At 42.4% G+C, this 22244-nt stretch overlaps 1 protein-coding gene across 6 annotated transcripts in view; it reads right to left on the reverse strand.

Annotated features, from left to right (window-relative positions):
• PUM3 (pumilio RNA binding family member 3) overlaps positions 1-12740 on the reverse strand; it is a 43207-nt gene extending 30467 nt beyond the window's left edge. Inside the window, exons 1-6 of one of the 6 annotated variants that reach the window (XM_070051456.1) lie at positions 12619-12660; positions 8622-8786; positions 6721-6813; positions 4137-4355; positions 1839-1974; positions 1174-1249 (exon numbers count right to left, since the gene is read on the reverse strand). In XM_070051456.1, the coding sequence (XP_069907557.1) occupies positions 1174-1249; positions 1839-1974; positions 4137-4355; positions 6721-6802 (513 nt within the window). In that variant the 5' untranslated portion in view covers positions 6803-6813; positions 8622-8786; positions 12619-12660. Of the gene's footprint in view, positions 1-1173; positions 1250-1838; positions 1975-4136; positions 4356-6720; positions 6814-8621; positions 8787-10074; positions 10239-12266 lie in introns of those variants that run through there. The other 5 variants (XM_070051457.1, XM_002708183.5, XM_008255921.4 and 2 more) reach the window with 5 other exon arrangements.
• Positions 12741-22244: the final 9504 nt, after the last annotated feature.

The following is a 22244-nucleotide window of genomic DNA, read 5'->3' on the forward strand; positions in this document are numbered from 1 at the left end:
ACTGTGGCCTGGGAAAGAAGCAGAGGATGGCCCAAGTCCATGGGCCCCTGCACTCGTGTGGGAGACCCTGAAGAAGCTTCTGGCTCCTGGCTCCAGATCCTCATAGCTCTGGCCATTGCAGCCATTTGGGGAGTGAACCAGCGAACGGAAGATCTCTCTCTTTCTCTCTCTCTGCCTTTCAGATAAATAAAATAAATCTTAAAAAAAAAAAAAAAAGCCTATTATTCTACAATTTCTATATATGGGATTTAAGAATGTTTGGCATTGGCAAATGTATGGCATGCATAAGGTAGATCAAGCTAAGTCTTACTCCACAAATGTAACTACACAATACACACTAGCCAACTACACTGTAAGTCAACCACTCCATATAATCTCTGTACATATATCCTATCATATTCTCAGAAAAGTTGTATTTCAAATCTGATTCTATAGCCCATCCCTCTCACAAATATGGGATGACTCAGATCCTTACTGAAGGACCTCTGATGGCTTCTCTGTAGCAACATTCAGAAATCATCAGTCATGAAAAATTATTTTTACTACATTACATTATAGTACAAGTCTGCTTCAAAAGTGCTTGTTATTCACATTGTCTTTACAATATTTTAATACTAACATATTCTAGCATTTGTTATAAGGGATATTTAACCTGTACGGAGTTTTTAGTCCATGCTATAAGAGATACTGGAAATTCTGGGGCAATTATGCTGGAAAAAATAACAAGTTTACCTGTTAATAGCCAAGTACCTTTTCCTTACAGAGGCAAATTTTTTTTTTTTTTTTGAAGATTTATTTATTTATTCGAAAGTCAGTGTTACAAAGAGAGAGGAGAGCAGAGAGAGTGGTCTTTCGTCCGCTGGTTCACTCCCCAGATGGCTGCAATGGCCAGAGTTGTGCCAATCCGAGGCCAGGAGCCAGGAGCCAGGAGCCAGGAGCTTCCTCCGGGTCTCCCACGTGGGTGCAGGGGCCCAAGGACTTGGGCCATCCTCTACCGCTTTCCCAGGCCATAGCAGAGAGCTGGATTGGAAGAGGAGCAGGCGGGACTAGAACCGGCACCCATATGGGATGCCAGCGCTTCAGGTTAGGGTGTTAACCTGCTGCGCCACAGCGCCAGCCCCAAGAGGCAATTTTAATTGTATAAGACCACAACACTGAGTTTGGCTTACTTACAGTTTTAATTTTCCCTTGAATCAACTTCTGCAAGTCACTCATTAACTTTACTCTTTTGTCTTTGTCACAGTCTTTTCTACAAACGAAAAGAGCAAAAATATACACTTTAAGCACAGGATTTTAAACACATACAACTGAAAATCATACCAGCCAGTATATGTTCACCAGTTCAACATGATTTCTTTTAGAAAGCTGCAAAAACCTCTGACATCAAAATTACTAGTCCAGGGCAGCCAGACAAAAGTAATTTTCTCTGAAGCAGAAACTCATCTCAAAAGGTGTAATTTTATGCATCAATCTAAACCTTAACAGCTAAAAGTAAAGAAAATAATAAACCAATTCTTAGATATTAAATACCTAAATGTCTCAAAACCTAGCTGATAGGAAATTGTCCTTCATTTTCTCCGAACGTCCCAGGGAGCATGTCAAATCCATGTTAACTCCTGGACATTTCCATAAACAGAGCTGACACCGTCTCACTGACACCACCCGTTTCTGCAAAGGCACACATCCAAATCCTGATGCTTCTCCTGGGGGTCATGAGTGCTCCCTAAATAACTCAAGGGCTCTGTCCCTCATTTCAGGGCCTCTCTATTCTCAGAGCACACTGGTACCTTTCCATCATCTCAAAGGCGCTAATCAAGATGGCATCAGGCAAAAGTTACCTTCTCAGGATCTCCCAAATCTGCTTTGCCCGAACAACAATGTCATAGTTGGTTTTATCACTCAGTTGCCTGCTCTGCTTCAGTTCTTTCTTCTTCTTTTTGAAGTCATCCCATTTGGGTTTCTTGGCTGCTGATTCTAGTTATCATACAAAGTATTTTCAATTACAATTAACATTCTGAGTACCATAAACAAACACAGATGAGGTACAAAGGGCAACCAGTAATCAGGATCAAAACTCATTGTAGAAGCCAGAAGAGGGAAAATAACACTCCCTACAAATTTGTAACTTCCTGCATTTCCTGAGCATTTTTTAATATTCTACATGTGGCTAAAATGAATCATTCACTTAATAGCTCTTTATTGACTGTTAGCAGGATGCTACTAAACAAAAAAATGAAACTAAAAGGAATGTAAAAGCAACTAAAACATTAAACATCATTTTCACCTTTAATACAGGACTCTATGTTAGAACATCAAGATCACTGAACTTAGATGATAATTAGCTTTCAATGGAAACAAAAATCAGTCTAAATTTAAACAGCCAGGATACAAGCCCAGAGACAAACCTCTGTTGTTCATGATAATGCACAATCAAAATTTCTATGTTCCCTACAGAGTGAGGCTATCAAAGTCAGTTACCTATTATTATTTTGCTTTTTTCCTCAAAATGAATAATTTACCAATTGAATCAAAAAGCCCACTGAGTCACACAGATGAACCACTTAATCTCTTACCATTATTCACGGTGGGATGCCCTGCACTAGACAGCAGAGCATAACCAACTAGAGTTTATTTAATTCTACAGATAGCTGAGCACATATGACATAGGCCATTCTGGGTTATAGCAAATTTATATTTTCTGGGATACACCTAGTATCCAATACCTCTCAATTGTTGGTATAAAAAGAGGAGAAAACAAAACAAAATCAAGAGTTCTGTTCTGAAACACCAGAAACATACCTCCCACTGCAAAAGGAACAAGGGTTGCAGCATGCACCATCTTAACATAAGAATGAATGAGTAAAATACAAGTGTCAAGAACTCCAGTAAGGAAAGGAAGATTTAGGCTAGCAAAGAGGAGATAGGAAAAAGAAGTTGGAGAACTATGTGGGGAGGCAGAGATGAAGAAGAAAAGCAAAGCAACCGAAAAGGTAAGGTTGAAGCGTGAAAGGATCCGCTTCCCATCTCCCTGCCCTAAGGCTGTGGTCCCTCCAGTGAACAACCCTTTGGCAGAGTAAAGAGCAAGGACCAGGACTGAGAAGGCCTCAAGGCAACAGTCTTAGCTGGCAGCAGTTAGACAGTAATTGTGATGAAGAGATTAGCAATTTTGTTTCAATGACAAACAGGAGCCCTGCCAATACATCCAATGAGTGAGCAAATTATCTGACCCAATTCAAATCCAATCAGTCATGTGCAAAGCCTGCTTGGACAAGGTCTCCAGGTCTCTTGCTCACCAAGGCATCCCTAGCCAAGGCTGACACTGACCTAGGATACACTGGTTCTTTTTTTTTTTTTGACAGGCAGAGTGGATAGTGAGAGAGAGAGACAGAGAGAAAGGTCTTCCTTTGCCGTTGGTTCACCCTCCAATGGCCGCCGTGGCCGGCACACCGCGCTGATCCGATGGCAGGAGCCAGGTACTTATCCTGGTCTCTCCATGGGGTGCAGGACCCAAGTACTTGGGCCATCCTCCACTGCACTCCCTGGCCACAGCAGAGAGCTGGCCTGGAAGAGGGGCAACGGGACAGAATCCGGCGCCCCGACCGGGACTAGAACCCGGTGTGCCGGCACCACAATGTGGAGGATTAGCCTAGTGAGCCACGGCGACGGCGATACACTGGTTCTTTAGGGGTGGCTTCTGTACGGACTATTTGGGGTCTGTATCCTTACTGGTTGTTCATTTCTTTCCCACCACTTGGCATCATAATGCAGAGGAAATGCAAATATTTGAGTGAATGAGTGAATGGACGAATGAATTTTAGCCTGAAGTAAGCAATGTCACACTGAGATGCCACTAAAAGAAGCCATTATAATTCAGCTTAACTTGATGGCCAACTCATCTCAGAAAGGGTCCAAAAAATAAGTAACTCTTAGCACCAGAGGGAAGCTGTGGCCAGGAAAGATACTTTTTTTGTTTCTTTTAGCCCATTTGCCCTTCTTCCCACCTAAAAATACTGCATGACAAGGAGCAAGCCTGAGGTCTCCAAAGCACCTGCAGAGCCCCCATGCACGAGGATTCGGACAGCAACTGGGGAGGGCGAGGCCTCCGCACAGCCTGTGCTGAAGGGATCGGGGCTCACCATCACTTTTATTGTCCGACTGGAATTTTCTCTTCTTGCTGAATTTATTTGCCGCCTGAAATTTGTTCTTCGATCCTTTGTCCCCTTGTTGCTTAGTCTTGAACTGCTTCACACCCTTTTTCCCAGGTTTTGTGGCACTCTTCTCAAAGTTCTTTGATGTGATTTTAGGTCCACCTTCCTTAGTAACTTTCCTTGGGAATGTCTTTGAAGAACCAGAATCTAGAGATGATGACAAATAATTATTAGTTCAATGATTCTGGGCCTTGATTTGATTTCTTCTATACACTGGACTATATTTGCTCTTTATCTCTTGCCCTATGCAATACTTATCTTTTTGAATAGAGTATTGAAACAATCAAAATTTATCTGACAATAAAACTGTAACATATTCAAGACGTAAAACCTAAAAGTAAAGGAATGTACAATAAAAACTATCTATAATTCTGCCATCTATACATTGCTGTTGCTTTGGAAAACTTCTCTAGTTTTAAGCAGATAGCAGAGATGAGATAGGTTATTTATACACCTGTCTATTCTGCTTTATATCATTAATGAATTTACTAATTTTTTCATTTACTTACTTTCACTTTATATGAAAGACAACAGGGATCTTCATCCATTCATTCAGTCTCCGAATGCCCACCAACAGTGAGGGCTGGGCAGGCCAAAACCAGGAGCTGGGTACTTACTCCAGTCTCCCACATGTGTGGGAAGGACCCAAGTATTTGAGCCATCATCTGCTGCCTCCCAGGATGAAGATTAACAGGAAACTTGATCAGAAGCGGAGTATTTGGGACTTGGGACAGCCCCTCGACATGGCATGCTAGTATAGAAATCAGTGACTTAAATCGCTGGGCCAACACCCACTCCCATATCATTACCCTTTAAATACGATTCTTGGGGCTGGCGCTGCAGCACAGTACATAATGCCACTACCTGCGCCGACATCCTATGTGAGCACCAGTTCTATTCCTGGTTGCTCCACTTCTGATCCAGCTCCCTGCTAATGCACTTGGGAAAGCAGTGGAATATGCTCCAAGTCCCTGGGCCCCCACACACAGGTGGGAGACCTAGAAGAAGCTCCTGGCTTCAGTCTGGCCCAGCTCTGGCTGTTGTAGCCATTTGGGAAGTGAACCAACAGATGGAAAACCTCTCTTTCTCTCCCATCTCTTCCACTCACTGTAATTCTGCCTTTCAAATAAAATAAATAAATTTTTAAAGAAAAAAACATAATTTTCATTGGCTCAGGAATCTGAGTCAAAGAATAAAATGGATACTCTTGAAATTTAGAAAATATAACAACATATTTAAAATGTTAATTTTCCAATTTTAGTTGAGAAAAAAAATCTTAAAGCCTTCTAATTTATTTGATAAGAAACTATCTGGGTGCCAGTGCTGTGGTGTAGCAGGTAAAGCTGCCACCTGCAGTGCCAGCATCCCATATGGGCACTGGTTCGAGTCCCAGCTGCTCCACTTCCAATCCAGCTCTCTGCTGTGGCCTGGGAAAGCAGTGGAAAATGAACCAAGTCCTTGGACCCCTGCACCTGCATGACAGACCCAGAGGAAGCTCCTGGCTTTGGCTTTGGATTGGCACAGCTCGCCCATTGAGGTCATCTGGGGAGTGAACCAGCAGATGAAGACCTCTCTCTCTCTACCTCTCTCTGTAACTCTGCTTTTCAAATAAATAAATAAATCTTTAAAAAAAAAAAAAAAACAATTATCTGATAAAAACCTCCTCTGACAACAAAGCTTGCAAATTAAGTACTTAATAAATAAGAAGCAAATACCAAAGCTATGCCATAAGAGTACTACAAGGGAAAAAAATAAAGGTTGGTTTGGTAATATACAGTCATTTATACATCTCTGACTTCTCTATTTTAAAATACTGACACCCAATGGAATAGAAAAGACATCACCATTAGAAATTCTAAAGCTTAAAGAATTTGGTTTGGGGCTGGAGCTGTGCCGTAGTGGGCTAAGCATCCACCTATAGCAGTGGTCCGTATCCTGGCTGTGCCTCTTCCTATCCAGCTCTGCTATGGCCTCAGAGAGCAGTGAGAGATGGCCCAAGCTGCACCCACGTGGGAGATACAGCCTCCGGCCATTGTGGCCATTTGGGGAGTGAAGCAGTGGATCAAAGACCTCTATATCTCTGTCTCTCCCTGTCTGTGTGTAACTCTACTTCTCAAGTAAATAAATAAATCTTAAAAAAAAAAAAAAATTTGGTTTATCAGCAATAGCTATAAAACAGCCCCAATTTCTCAAACACTAAAATAAAATAAATGGTAGATTGGTGACTCAAATGAGGCTACAGCATCAACAGCTGAAATCAGGGGTCTTCCAGGAATAAAGCATTCATTAATTAAGAATTTCCTAAAGGTCTAATCTTCATAAGGAAGAGGCTAACAACTTATATATGTATCTGCCTCCTCCTACTGTTTAAATCCTAATCCTAGTCCATGAATGTAAGTTGGGCTCTGTTCCAGTGCCCCACCCCACAAATGATAATGGAAAAAAAACAAAACAAAATGAAACAAAAACCACAACCACACATGGGAAGCATGTTTGTGCATGGCTGTCTTACCGCTGTTTTTAGGAAATCTGCTTTTTTCTTGCGATGGCTTTCTATTCTTTCTTGTGAATTTTTTTTTCCCCTTTACTTCCATTATAGCCAACTCTGGAAAACCAAAAATAAAGCAATCATTAAATGGCTCCTCACAAGTACATGTCATTAAATAGTCGTTGCCAAATTCTGTCCTTGGGTTCATAGATACAGTTCAAATCGCTCAAGCAGAGCATGGATGTCCACCCACACAATTTCTGCAATTATGAAATCAGTCTCTAAGATTTAAACCTGGAAAGGAACAAGACATCAGAGTGAAAATGATGAAGATGCACATACCCCAACCAGTGTGCGACTTACCTTGAGCAAACAATTCAGTTACAGTAGTGGCTAAAAACAGGTTGTTACAGTAGTACAAACATCAGTGTTTGCACCATGTAACCCAGAAAGACTTGGTGATGAGTAACTGACTATATAACCATTTGATTTCTTGGTCTCTATCCTATGAAACCAGGAACAACTAGTAGGTTGCACTTACCACATATTTGAATTAAATGAAAGAAAATAAGGGACTATCTGAAAGATCCCTATGTAACCCGACAGAAGTACAACAAAGATTACCAATGTTCAATTTGTGATTGTCTTAGCAACAGACCAGAAGCTTGCAGTGAACTCCAAAACAAGATTATATCAGACCATTTAATACTTCATTTAAATGGATCTGCCTAGCAAGTCACTTCTAGGGTATAGGTATGCCATGTTACACAGGATAAACAGATAACCCATATGTACCCAAGGCTCCAGAAAGAAACAGAACAGATCAAAAACAAAAATGATTGGCTCATTTCTTCACTTTCCAAAGTTGCACCTTCAAGTCATTCCTAAAGTAGATCCTAAAGAGTATGTGTTAGGGATCCCTAGACAACATCCAATATTTCTAGGTTACAATTCCTCAGGATAGTAACAAGTATAAAGAGAAAAGAGGGGTTCTAGGAGAGTTAAATGACAATAACCAGCTTCTAAGGAAAGGCTTCCCAGTTCCTTAAATTGCTTTTATAAACTATCAATTGCTAGGCAAAGGCTAAAAGTATGCAGGGGTTTCTAACTTGAGTTGAAACCTTATTCCTGGACCACCCTAGAGTGTTTCTAGGGAACACTCTGGAAAATGCTGTCTTAGTCTACTATTCATGAACATGATTCTGAAAACTAGATGGCCCCTCAGCTATTCAGCTTCCTGGGGCATGTAGGACCACAGGGTCACTTTCCCTCGTTGGCTAACACTATCACAACCACGCCTGCATCTCTTAGCTCTGCTGTGCACAGCTCTCTAAGAATCCATTCCTTTACATGTTTTCTGTGTAAATTTAATTTGTGTTAGACTGTGTTCCCACACACACTTGCCCAGTTTCTCCTAATTGTTAACATCTTACCATGATGATTTATTAAACCCAAGAAATTTGTATTAGCACAGTACAGTTAACTAAGCCACAGGGGCTTATTTGTCCCACCTCGCCTGCCACCTTGTCCACTAATGTCATCTTTACCAGGATACACTGAATTCTGGCATCATGTTGCCTTTGTCTTTTGCAGAATATGCCTCACTGGGGCTTATCTGGTGTTTTCTCACAACTAGAGTGAGGTTCTGGGGTTTTTTTTGGAAGGATACCAGAGTCCTCTTGCCACCCTCTACCAGAAGTGAGCTACGAAATGCAGCCTAACCCAGAGAGGGAAATAGAATAAGCTCCACTTCCTGGAGACAGGAGACACAGAAAATGCATAGACATACAAGAGTACTTCATAAAGTTCATGTAAAATGAAATCAAAAGATAAGTTTATTTTGGTGGGAAAAACTGAAATCCAGGCCTAGTTTTTCCTTAATATGCATTTTCCATGAATTTAAAAAAGACATTTATTTTACTTACTTGAAATGCAGAAAAGACAGATATCTCCTATCGGCAGGTTCACTCCCCAACTGCCGGCAACAGCTGGGACTAGGCCAGGCCAAAGTCAGGAGCCAGAAACTCAATCCAGACTCACAAGCACTTGAACCATCACCTGCTGCCTTCAATATGCCTATCAGCAGGGAGCTAGAATCCAACAGAGTCAGACCTGGATTTGGGCATCCCAAAGGGCATCCAAAGTGCTAGGTCAAACACCTGCCCCTCCCAGAACTCTTCCAAGTTTGCTCTTAAACTGCCACAGCAACAAATAAACATTTTGAGATTATGCAAACATCCTTTAAACATCCTCTAATCTAAGCCTTCCTAGGTGGATCTTGCCTGCAGCAATTACTGCAGCATTTGAGTGAGGACTTTCTGTTTCTCCCATTATGTCTCCCTTTACAATTTCAAATCCACCTGTAGAGGTTTGTCTCCTTTTCTACTTATTCTTCATTCATAGCAGTATTATCTCAAGTACTTATTTTATTTACTGATTCCTAACCAAATACCATTGCTATTTGGTTGCACAAATAGTCCAGCAGCAAGTTTTCTAGGTTGCTGTGTCCTTTTGACATGGTCTTTTTAAAAGTGTGTCCTTATGGGTGGGGCCGGTGCTGTGGCACAGCGGATTAAAGCCCTGGCCTGAAGCACCAGCATCCCATATGGGCGCTGGTTCTAGTCCCAGCTGCTCCTCTTCCAATCTAGCTCTCTGCTATGGCCTGGGAAAGCAGTAGAAGATGGCCCAAGTCCTTGGGCCCCTGCACCCACGTGGGAGACCTGGAAGAAGCTCCTGGCCCTGGCTTCGGATCTGCGCAGCTCCGGCCATTGCAGCCATCTGGGGAGTGAACCATCAGATGGAGGATCTCTTTCTCTCTGTATGTAACTCTGACTTTCAAATAAATAAATAAATCTTAAAAAAAAAAAAATCAGAAGTATGTCCTTATTTCCTGGCACTTGCTTCAAGCTCATCTTGTATTTTTCTTTTTTAAGATTTATTTTATTTATTTGAAAGTTACAGAGAGAGAGAAGAGAGAGAGAGAGAGAGAGAGAGAGAGAGAGAGAGAGAGGTCTTACATCCACTGGTTCACTCCCTAAATGGCGAAAGCGGCCAGAGATGGGCCTGGCCAAAGCCAGGAGCCAGAAGCATCTTTTGGGTCTCCCACAAAGGTGCAAGGACCCAAGTAGTTTGGCCACCCTCCACTGCTTTCCCAGGCACATTAGCAGGGAGTTGGATAGCAAGTGGCACAGCTGGGATTCGAACCAGTGCCCAGATGGGATGTTGGCATCACAAGAAGTGGCTTAATCTATTATGCTACAAAACCAGCCCTGTTCAATGAGATTATATTTTTATAAAACATTTCGATTTATTGTCACAATCTGCATTCCATACCCAGAATCGCTGGCTGATCTGTCAAATCTACTAGAGCCCACTCACTCTCTTTGGTGCACTGTTCCAGCGGTTTTGACACAGTCAACAATCTCAGAGCAGTTGTTATCACCATCGAGACTCCTGGGCAGCTTCTTGTCGTCAACCCCTTCCCTGTCCCTAAGCTGCTACTGGTCTGTTTTTCATTCTTATTTTTCCCTTTCCAGGATGTACTATAAATGGAATCATACAACAGGAAACCTTTTGGGTCTTGATTCTTTCACAGAGCAAAATGCATTTTGCTTGGGGACCCAGTACCTTAATAACCAATCATTACATTCCAGTGTCTCTCAGAATAGCCCCCTCTTGTTACACCTTGCTCCGGCTGTTTTACGTTTAGCTCCACCATGCAATCCATATGCTACCTGATTAATCTGCCACTAACACACCTATTTCATTCCATTGCCACACTTCTACTGCTTCACAACTTTCCCACTGCTTACAGGAGAAAGCTCAGACTCAGACTGGCATCCAGGGTCACTTAAAATCTGGTACTCATTCATCCCACTCACAAACCCCACACAGGAGCCACACTTTCACACTCCAAGCTTGAAAGCTGGTCTTCCCTCAACTCCAGGTTCAATGAGAATTCCTGCTCATCCCTCAACTCCAGGTTCAATGACATTTTCATATAATTTCTCCTCCATATATTTTCCCTTTTCCCAAATGATTTTCTATGGCCCTCTTAACATCTACACTTGGAAATTTACATTAAAGTTATTCATGGACAATTCCATCTGCTCACACAGAAATTTGTTGAATATCTACAAATTATGGAACGCCACAGGGTTCAAAAAAAAAAAAAAAAAAAAAAAAAAGAAAGCCAAGGTGTAGTCTAATAGGCAAACAGAAAACTAAAACACACTGTAACCAAGTGTTATAACGGAAGCAGGGCAGTAGGCCCTCTCTAACTGCGGGTTCTACATCCATGGAAACAACCAAATATGTGCCAAATATATGTAGGGAAAAAACAGGGTCTGTATTAAACATAGAGACTTTTTTCTTGTCACCATTCCCTAAACAATATAGTATAACAAATATTTAAATAGCATTTACATTGTAAAAGATATTAAAAGAATCCTAGAGATGATTTAAAGCACCAGCATACAAGATGACGTATGTAGATTATATGCTAATACCAGATCATTTAATGCTGGGGGGGGGGGGCGGCGGAGAGAAGGCAGAGATACTGAAAGACAGCCGTATATACAAAGTGTCAAGGTCCTCACTAGCTGACCACTCAGTTTGCCAAACGGGAAATACAGGAGCCTTCCCAGAGGAAGAGGAACAGCCTGAGCCCTCCTTACTCCTCTAAGCAGGCTTGGCAACGCCCTCTGAACGCAGCGAACATTCAATACCAATCTACAGATGCTGCGAATCTTCATCTTGGTCCTATCTTCCTTCTCTCTCCACACTTCTCCCTAGGTAACTGCATCCAATTTCTTCCTCACTTTCTATGCTGAGGACTTCCAAATTGCTTCTCAATTACATCCTTCTCTTTGGGTTCCAGACCTACTAATCTGTTCACCTGCCACCTCCGATTACGTGACTAGCAGGTAACTTACTATGTCTGAACCCTCATTCCCTGTATCTCCACGGTAAGCCATTCTCAAACACTATTCAGTCTACTTCTCCTACTTCATTCTTCCTCGGCAGCCAACTGCCCATCGTCTACCCTACTGCAAGCCAGAAACCGGAGAAATTATCTCTGGCATTTTTCTCAGACTCGTGTTTATCGTATCAATCCATCAGTATGTTCTCTTGAAATAACTCTAATCATCCAACTTCTATCTCCACTCCCACCACCTTAATACACACCATCAGTAAGTTCTTCAACAAACTTTCAAGTTAAATAACACTTCCTAAAGAGTACCTAGGGCCATGTTTCTCCCTTGTTTGTAAGCCTTCGGTGTTTCCTACACACGGGAAACAGAACGGGGAATGTTTCCCCCTTGTACAGAATGGCCTTCGAGGTCCTGCAAAACCTCAGCGACCCTGTCTTGCACCGCTGGGCTGTCAGTTCCCATCTCAGGGGCTTCCCCGTTTCTACCTGCGCTTAACACAGTCCTCCCTGGGTTTCGGGATCGAGGGTTCTCTCCCTGCATGTTTTAGATCTCGGCTTACAGACCCCTTTGACCCCTCTTCAGATATCCTATCTTCCATCTCCGGACCCAGCTCGATTCTTTCCCAGAGCGTACAACCTGCAACGGTACATTCAGGCTGTAACATCATCTGGCCCCGATCGCAAGCCGAACGGAGGTTCCTCAAACACGGGTTAGACAGGCGGACCGGAGCCAGCACAGGCCGGGATTTTACGACGAAGCTAGTTCAGTCTCAACCCCACACTCAGGGCAACGTGGTAGGAAGAGGGGTCGCGGCCCCGCCCTCCTCGCTAAGCTCCTGTCCATCCTCAAACTCCCAGCCTTCTCGCCACAGACGGAGACAGAGCAGAACACTTCTCCCCCACTACTACAACCCTTCCAGGCCCTTCCAACTTCACCAGGCGGAAGGCGAACCCCACCCAAAGACAACCCCAAAGTGCGCCCCACTCACTCCACACGTGGGGCAAAGTCGGGCACCAGCAGCAGACCGCTGCTTCCGCTTCCGCCTCGCACCTAGCTCCGCCCCCGGACCGCCGTTTGTCTTCTTCCGCCGCGTTGCTGGGGTTAAGAGGTGGAGCTTAGCATGAACTACGGCATCTCCGAATTTCTATTGGTCCGCTTGTCTTACCTCATCTACAGGCGCGAAGTGTGCGTCTCACACTTGTTTTGGCCTTTGCAAGGACCCGTCGGGCCGAGAATGCGTTAGCGGCTCCTGAAAGTGACGCAATTAACCCTGTCGCTTCCGTGACCCGGGAGAGACGGAGGTCTCTGCGGAGGGTTGACAGGTTGTTGGAGGGAACCTGGTTGGCAGTGATTACTAAAAGATGGTTAATGAATAAGATGGTTATGAAATAGCAAAGCTAACTTTGTGTATGTGTATGTGTGTTTTATTTGCATCGTTTCTGAGCAGTCCAGCTTGGAGAATAAAAGAGCTGTCTCGGGAGTGGGTTTGAATTGTATCCTGGTGGTTCTCATCTGCTAGCTGTGTGGCTCCAGGTAAATTACTGGATTTCTCTGAGCCTTGGTTTTCGGATTAATAGAATAGCAATAGTTAAATCATATGCAAAGCTCTCAGCACGATGAAGGATCATGAAAAGCCCTCAACAAATGTTTGCCATTTTTAATGTCTGCCTATTTTTGAATACTGCAATTATCCCACTTTCTACTTTAAGAAATAAGAGTAGGATATTAGCCCTATTTGTAGGCGAAAAAAACGGACACCACAAAGTTGGTCGTTTCAAATGATGATACCATTCTCTAACTGGAAATCTGAATTCAAGTAGGGCTGCAGGACTTTCGAAGACTCCCGGACAAAATTCTTAGCTTTTCCCAGTTTGCAGCGGTGCAAGGCACTCCCAGGAAAGTTGTTGCATGACTCCAACTTGTGTGTCTTTCATTGAATGCTCTGTTGCTGCTGTGTCCTCTGTATGTTGTAAGGACACTTGTCATTGGACTTAAGGTCTGCTATGAATCAAGAATGTTTTCATCTAGAGTCTATAATCACATCTGCAAAGACCCCCCCCCTTTTAAAAAAAGATTTGTTTATTCATTATTTAAAAGTCAGAGTTACAAAGAGGCAGAGGCAGAGATCTTCCATCTGCTGGTTCACTCCCCAAATGGCCTTAACAGCTGGAACTGGGCCAGTCGAAACCAGGAACTTCTTCCAGGTCTCCCACTTGGGTGCAGGGGCCCAAGTTCTTGGGCCATCTTCTACTGCTTTCCCAGGCCATAGCAGAGAGCTAGATCGGAAGTGGAGCAGCCAGGACTCAAACCAGCACCCATATGGGATGCCAACACTGCAGGCGGTGGCTTTACCTGCTACGTGCCATTGAAGTGAGCAGGGGGGATAGGCCATGGATGAATCTGTTGGAAACCATTCAATCTACTCTGCGAAATTGAGGAATTGGGACTTGATCCCAAGAGTGTTAAGCTTTGGATTTTTATCACATTTCCACTTAGGCTGTTTCCAGTTTCGGGAGGCACAACACTTGAGTGGGTAATGTATGCTTCCTGAGGACAGCTATCTCACTATTCAGCCTGTAGATAGCTCATAAATCCTTGCCTGCTGTAACTGGTACAAGTATGTTACATACCAGCTCCCACAGGTCAATGAACAGTTTGAAGTTCCTCAACTTTTGGAGAAAGGAGAAACATAGAGCAGATTTGATCTGGTGAGCTTGGCTCTAACTCAAGACATCTGCCTCTAGACTGCTTTCTGTAATCCATTAATTCTCCTGGAAATGCTCAAGAGAAGAGAATAGAGAATAAGAGTTGCTGGTGGGCCATTAACAGTATCTTTTGAGCAAATAGTATGGCAGTGAGTATTGAAGACATTCAATCACCTGACAAGTAAACACAGGCAAAAAAAAAAAAAAAAAAAAAACACCCTACCACACCCAATCCTGGGGAGAGATCCATTTGGATTTTCAGCTCCACAGACAGTATCACCTCATATCCTCCCAGACACATGCATGTAGCCCCCTTAAACATATGCATCAAAACCTTACTATGCATATGATTTTTCACTGGGGAGCAAAGAAAACGTAATGATACCCCCAAAGACCTAGATTATGACGGTAATATTTTTTGACAAGTCTTTGGTACTGTCAAAAAGTGAGTTGACTTGCATATTTTAATTGTTTGGAGTTGAAAGTATTGTGTCTTTACAGAACAGCACAAAAAAGTTTGATCCTGTGATTTTATTTCTTACCCAGAAGCCCATTAATTCTTCAGATTTCTAGTGACCAAAATGTGGAAAGCTATGGGTACTCCTGGAAGCATGAGACGCCCTTCCTCCATGATGCATTGTACAGTTTAATTAGAGTAACTAGCACACAGCCAAGCTCTTCATCACAATACCATAACAAGGAAGTTTAGAGCATGAGCATTGCAATCCAATAAACATGGCTTAAAATCCAACTTCCACAGGGCTGTGGACAAATAGCTAACTTGTACAAGGCTCAATTTCTGTATATGTAAAGTGCAATGAAACAGTTAGCTTTGGAAATTCCTGTGTGACTTAGAAGTGATACTATCTGTAACATTCTTAATCAATGAGTGATTCATAGCTTAAGAGAAAACCCAGATACATCCATTAGACATACTTTTTGCTGTAAGAAATGAAAAGCTCAGGTAACAGTGATTTAAGTGATACTTTTCTTCACGCAACAAAAATTAAAGCTGTTTGTTTTAATTCAGTGATGCCGCACATCATCAAAGATCCAAGCTCTTTCGATCTCTGTGTTCCACTATCATCCTCAACATGTTTACTTTTCATTCTCATACTCCTTGCTTTCCAGTCACAAAGCATAGTCCTTAGATTCATTCCTCAGATTGTATCAGCATGGGGAAAGTGATGAAATCCACTTTTTCTACCCAGAAAGGCTCTGTCCTCTTCTCCCAGAAGGAAAAGTCCCAGCAGGGGTCTCCCTTCTATTTCAGTCCCTAGACCTGGGTTACACAGTCACACCCCAAACTGAAAGACCATCAGGCAACGTTAACGAGACATTTGGTTTTCCTTCTTTTTGCAGTGTTCTGGTATAAAATTAAAGGCACTTGGCAAATATGCTTCCATCCAGCAGGAGAGATTTAATGTAATCTGGTTAAACTTAAAATAACTATAGTATCCAAGGTGATAGAGCTCAATTTTGGCAGCATGTGGCAATCACCTGTGGAGTTTTAATAAAAACACCAGTAATGCCGGTTTAATTGCTCTGGACCAAGGCCTAGGTGTCAAACACGTGGAAAATTCTCTGCCTCATACTAAGGGCAGGGAAGATTAAAAGCCACTTTTTAAAGGGATGAGGTCAGGCTGTTGATTTTATTTTCTAGTTAACTGAAGGTTAGACTGCACCTTCCTGGTACTTCTGATGGTATTCACCAGAATCAAAGAATTAAATGTATAATACATTTGTTTTTGTCAGTTGAATATCTTGGACATAATTGTATCTTTCTTGTTGCCTAAGATCTCCTATCATGATTTTACGTAATTAAATATTGGAAATAATTTAAATGTGAACTGTACACTTCCAAAAACATTCTGGAAAATGCTGCTTTTTAAAATACTTCATTATTTCATGCAATTTTCTCTGTCATAAAAAACATAGAGTATGTTAGATGTCAGCTCCCACACATCTCCCCTCCCCAAAGTCGTATCTTTGGAGTTCTAATTAGTGTATTTTTAACTAATTTGGATTGTTTTTCTGTTTCCCAAATACATAAGCAGGGATAAAGGGCATATTATTGATATAAAGAATAAGCGAGATTTTGGCAAAGATTGGGTTTTATTTTCAGGACCTATTAGAATCTTAAATCCATGGAAACGGGGCAGTTGCCAACCCATTTTCCTTCAGTGAAAAAGAACTGCTTCTGAAAAGGGTGCACTATGTTGTTCAATAGCATAAACTTGCGGAATATACATATATCACATCAACATTAACTGAGCACTCACAATATTTTAGCTACTATATAGTAAGCACAAAATTAACCTTATCCTAATTTTCTTTCTTTGGTGATATGCTTTGGATTAGCAGAAAAATTATATGACCAACATGGAAGTTTACCTGATGTAGTTTAAAGGCTCAGCTTTAATAAAGGATCATGTAACCATATAATGAAGGAAGAAAATAAAAATCAGTATCATTTAGTGTCTATGAATTATCACTTACATGTACCACACATACAATACTCTATGGGTTCTTATGAAATGCATGCAAATAAATAAATATTCTATGGGTTTGTAAAAGAAAATTGTTTAAGCAACACTTACTAGCTCTGCTCTGGAATGAGAGCAAATCACATGTTTGTGTTTTACGTTTTCATTTAAATTCTATCTTTAGGCATAGTAAAATATATTTCCTTTGGAAAGTAGTGATTAACTTCACCTTGTGATTTCTTTAATTTATGGGTAATGTAGATCTGAAAACCAAACACATATTCACTTGTGTACAAAAAGGGAATTGTTTTAAATATGAAGAAAAGTCAATCATTTTATAATTATTCCCTCTTGCTTATTTAAAAAGAAAACCTTAGAATTTTAACAAAGATTTATTTGTGTATTTATTTGAAAGGGGAGAGTAACACAGAGAGATCTTCCATTAGCTGGTTCATTCCCCAAATGGCTACAAGGGCCAGGGGTGGGCCAGGCTGAAGCCAGGAACCAGGAGATTCTTCCAGGTCCCCCATGTGGGTGGCAGGGGCCCAGGTACTTGGGCCATCTTCTGTTGTTTTCCCAGGCAGTTAGCAAGGAGCTGGTTTGGAAGTGGAGCAGCTGGGACACTGACTAGCTCCCATATGGGACATTAGTGTTGCAGGTGGCAGCTTAACCCACTATGCCACAAAACCAGCCCCCAAAAACCTTAGAAGTTTTAAGTTGGGTCTAAGAATATTGGGCTTCAGATGACTTATCTGTACCTATCTATCCAGCCTACCTGTTTTATTTAAAAAGGAAAGAAAAGGCCTGCTTTCCAAAACTTATTCTGTCAGTTTGAATTCTCTGGGAAGCAGATGCTGAGATAGAATTAGGAGGCCAAGAGATTTACTGTGAGAAAAATCTATGAAGGATGAGAGAAAAGGAAATAGGAGTGTATTAGTCAGCATTTCATTACTAGAGTGAAATACCTAGGGCAAGTTACTTATGAAGGAAGAGCTATGTTTTGGCCCATGGATCTGGAGGTTCACAGTGCAAGATCAGTCAGGCCCTACTGGCTGCATCGTTTGGTGAGGCCAGAGAACAGCAATGACAGTGTGCATGTGAGTGAATGGTCACATTGTGAGCCAGGAAGCAGACTGGTTAGGCCCAATTCAACGTTTATAACCAACTCTCTCATGAGAGCTATCTTCTAGGGGCACATCCTCAGTTAGCTAAGGACCTGTCCCATCAGGCCTACTTCCTAACACCTTCGTTAGATCAAGTTTCTACCCTCTTAGTATTATTCAGATAAGATTTCAGGTTCAGACTTTAAATATCTGCATGCATTCAGAAGCCATATCCTACTTAAACTCCAGCCAGGAGTAAGTGGGGGAGAACTTGAAAGTATGATACACACCTGACACCTGTAACAAGAAAGAGACGGAAAGAGGTGATGACAGAAAGTCTTCAGAATGTTGTAAAGCTTCCACGGGGTCTTCGCTAGGTCAACATGGAACTCTAAAGAAAAGATGTCCTATGAAGGGAAACCCAAATGAGGTCTAGAACCCAGTTCCAGTACCCCCGCTATTTCTCAGTCATACCCTGGGGACAACTTAGGGAGAACATGGCCTCAGAGTGAGTGTTGCAGTGGATCATGAAGTTATGGCCTCTGGGGGCTGTCCACTGATGACACCTTGCAGCAGGTTCTATCTCGAAAGGAGATTGGAACTGTTGGCACCCATGACTGCCACCCCTCACAACACAGACCTATTTCTTCATCTGTGGGGAGCAGCTCCTGAATTGTTCCTGTGGGCTTTCTCCTCCTAAGGGGAAAGTTGGAAGAGAGCACTGAGTGGTACAAACTGCAGTCTTCTCAGGCCTACAACTGGCACTCATTATCTCCCTCTTCCACTGCCCATTCTAAACGCAACTCACCCTCAGCTAGTAACTTGGTAGGTTTTGGTGACTGACCTGTGGGTGACATAATCCATCACTCCTGAGAACCCCAAGACCCTAGCAATCACACCCTTCTGGGGCAAGTGTTGCTATACATGGCCACCTCCAGTAACATTAAGGGTTAAGGAGTACTGAGAAGTGGCCAAGTGGATCGCCTGGGTTCTGAGGTACACAGAGATATCTTGATTCTGACTTATTTATTCTGCATTCTGAATGGCAGCACCCCAGTTCTGCAGATTATTGCCTGTAAATTGGTGCTTTGTGGTACCTCCACCAGGCCACTGCAATGCTCTATCATGTTGGCAGCCTCTGGATGGTGCAGTACAAACTAGGACTTGTTGGTCACATGACCATGGCTCACACCTGCACTTCCTTTGTTGTGAGATGTGTACCCTGTTTGGAAACTATGCTGGGTAGGATTCCATGCCTATGCATTAGGAACTTCACGAACTTCTGGACACTGAGGCTGGCTGAGGATCTGTGAGTATAAAAGGCAAACCCATACTTGTAGTAGGTCTCTATCCCCATCACAAGAAGCTACTGGCTCTTCCAAATGAAACAAGGCCTATGCCATCAACTTGCCACTGAGTGGCCTGCCTGTTGGTCTATTTGGAAAATGGTGCCTACCAAGGGCCCCTCATTGATTTCTCTTGCTGTAAGACTAAATTTAGAGGGAGCAGCAGTTGGACTCATTTTGCTAAGTGAAAGTTTACAATGTGAGGCCCATGTATCACTCCCACTTATTCCATTGATGTCACTCATATTCATGGGATCATCACGCCCAGTGCTGAATACTGACAAATGCCAACTGGCTAAGACATTTCATCCACTTGGTTGTTCAATATGTTTTCCTTAGTGGGTGGGTTTTAATGGGTATTATTATGTGAAAAGGTTTAAACTTTGGGTATACTCTCATCTGAATCCTAGAAGCTTTAGCGAAATGGTCTGTCCCTAAGTTTTTGTCTCTGCCCTCTAAACACATGTTTCTTATCAAGATCTCTAGTACTGCAGCTATGTCTTTATTTTATTGATGTAATGGATCCATGTGATATTCTGCAGAATGTCCAGATGGTCCACATCTCTTTAGACTATATTAAGACAAGGTGGGCGAGCCAACACAGCTTTGGTGCAAAACTAAATGAATATTGTTGTTCATTCCAAGGAATGTGAACTGTTCCTGATCCTATTTTCCATTTATTTTTCCCCTTTTTTTCACCATCTGTTATGACAACTTGAGCATTTAACCTCTGTTCAGCAACAGGGTGCTGCTTTTTCAGGCTCTGAAAAGCCACAGAGCAATGTGTTTGTCCCATCCCTCAGGGGCCTTGCCAGGGTGCTAAAACCCATGTCTTGGGCGGAGCCAAGATGGCGGAATAGTGAGGGCGTGCACCGATAGTCCAGGAAAAGATAGTTTAATAAAAGTGGAGTTACTGTAGCCTCAGGAGAAGGCTCAGGAAAAAATTGCAGAGGAAACTCTCAGATCTAGTGGATATGACACGGAGGACCTGTGGGGAGAGCGAGGTCGCCCACCACGTGGAAGCCGAGCTGTGGGAGCCGAGCCACAGAAGCCAAGCCACAGAGTCTGCACGCCAGCGCTGGAAGGGGAGGTGAGACAAAAACCCCGGTAACCCGAGACATTGGCGGGGAAAGGCAGAAAGAGCCTACAGAGAACGAGGCCTGAAGCCCCTCTGGGGAAAGTTCACCAGGCTGACTGGAGGAGAGAAAAAAACGAATAAATAAGGGGAACTGGCACAGACATTAGCCTCTCTCTTCACTCACTTTACAAAGCCAAGCAAGACAAAGAGCTGGCGCTATTTTAAATATGTAAAGCAGTGCCTGCCATTAGCCAAGCAGAAAACCCTGACTCTGGTGGGGAGAAATAACAGGAGGTTAAAACCTGGTGAAAGTGTGGAGCTAATGAACTGAGACTGTGAAAATCTGAGGGGCAGGGCGGAGAACTCAGCGAGTACACAAACTCAGTAACCTGGGCAACCTGGTGAGAGACTGCAGAGAAATCTGAGACCACACTGAGGGCCGCATAAACTCTTTGTGTGGTCCCAGGGGTAAGCAGACGAATTCCCACAGGGGCCAGATTTCATACATCAACTACCCTCAATTCCACTCAGCTGTGTGGAATTACTTCCCAACTGAGTCAAAAGAAAAAAAAAAAAAGAGAGAGAGAGAGAGCGTGAGCGAGCAAGAGAACAATCTAGGTGAGTCACCTTTGGCACACCCTTAACCCTGAAGAACCAAATAGAGCTCTCTGGCCACACCCATCACAGCCTCTAAGGATCCATCAAAGCAGACAGTCTACTTAATCTAGAGTCACAGTATAACGAAAAAAACACCACAGCGAAGAAACCAAAGAATATCTCCAATATGCCAAACAACAAACGCAGAAACCGAGGTAACAAGAACAAGGAAGACACTATGACGCCCTCAAATGAAATAGACACCCCAATTTAAGATTAGGAAGATGATGAGATAGAAGAAATGCAAGAAGCAGATCTCAAAAAAATTGATAAGAACATTAAGAAGTTCTCAAAAACAAATTCTTGAACTACAGAAATCCTTAATGGACAAGATAGAAAATCTCTCTCGTGAAAATGAAATATTAAGGAGGAATCCAAATGAAATGAAACAACTAGTAGAACATGAAACTGTGATAGTGACGAGAAATCATAATGAAATGAGGAATTCAATAGATCAAATGAAAAACACATTAGAGAGCATTAAAAACAGAATGGTGAAGCAGAAGAGAGAATATCGGACTTAGAAGACAGAGAACAGGAAAATATACAGTCAAACCAAAGAAAAGAAGAGGAAATTAGAAATCTAAAAAATATTGTCGGGAATCTTCAGGATACTATTAAAAAACCCAACATTCGGGTTCTAGGAGTTCCTGAAGGCATGGAGAGGGAGAAAGGATTAGAAGGCCTTTTTAGTGAGATATTAGCAGAAAATTTCCCAGGTTTGGAGAAGGACAGAGACATCCTAGTACAGGAAGCTCACAGAACCCCTCATAAACACGACCAAAAGAGATCCTCACCACGACACGTTGTAATTAAACTCACCACAGTGAAACATAAAGAAAAAATCCTAAAATGTGCAAGAGAGAAACGTCAGATTACTCTCAGAGGATCTCCAATCAGACTCACAGCTGACTTCTCATCAGAAACCCTACAAGCTAGGAGGGAATGGCGAGATATAGCCCAGGTACTAAGAGAGAAAAACTGCCAGCCCAGAATATTATATCCTGCCAAGCTCTCATTTGTGAATGAAGGTTAAGTAAAGACCTTTCACAGCAAACAGAAATTGAAAGAATTTGTTGCCACTCGTCCAGCCCTGCAAAAGATGCTTAAAGATGTGTTACACACAGAAACACAGAAACACGGTCATCAATATGAAAGAAGGTAAACGAAGGAAACCTCACAGCAAAAGATCACAGGAAGTTCAAAACATATATTAGAAAATATCTTTGGAAAATTGCA

This window comes from Oryctolagus cuniculus, chromosome 1 (genome assembly GCF_964237555.1).
Source record: "Oryctolagus cuniculus chromosome 1, mOryCun1.1, whole genome shotgun sequence".
In the NCBI taxonomy this organism is placed as follows: Eukaryota; Metazoa; Chordata; class Mammalia; order Lagomorpha; family Leporidae; genus Oryctolagus; species Oryctolagus cuniculus.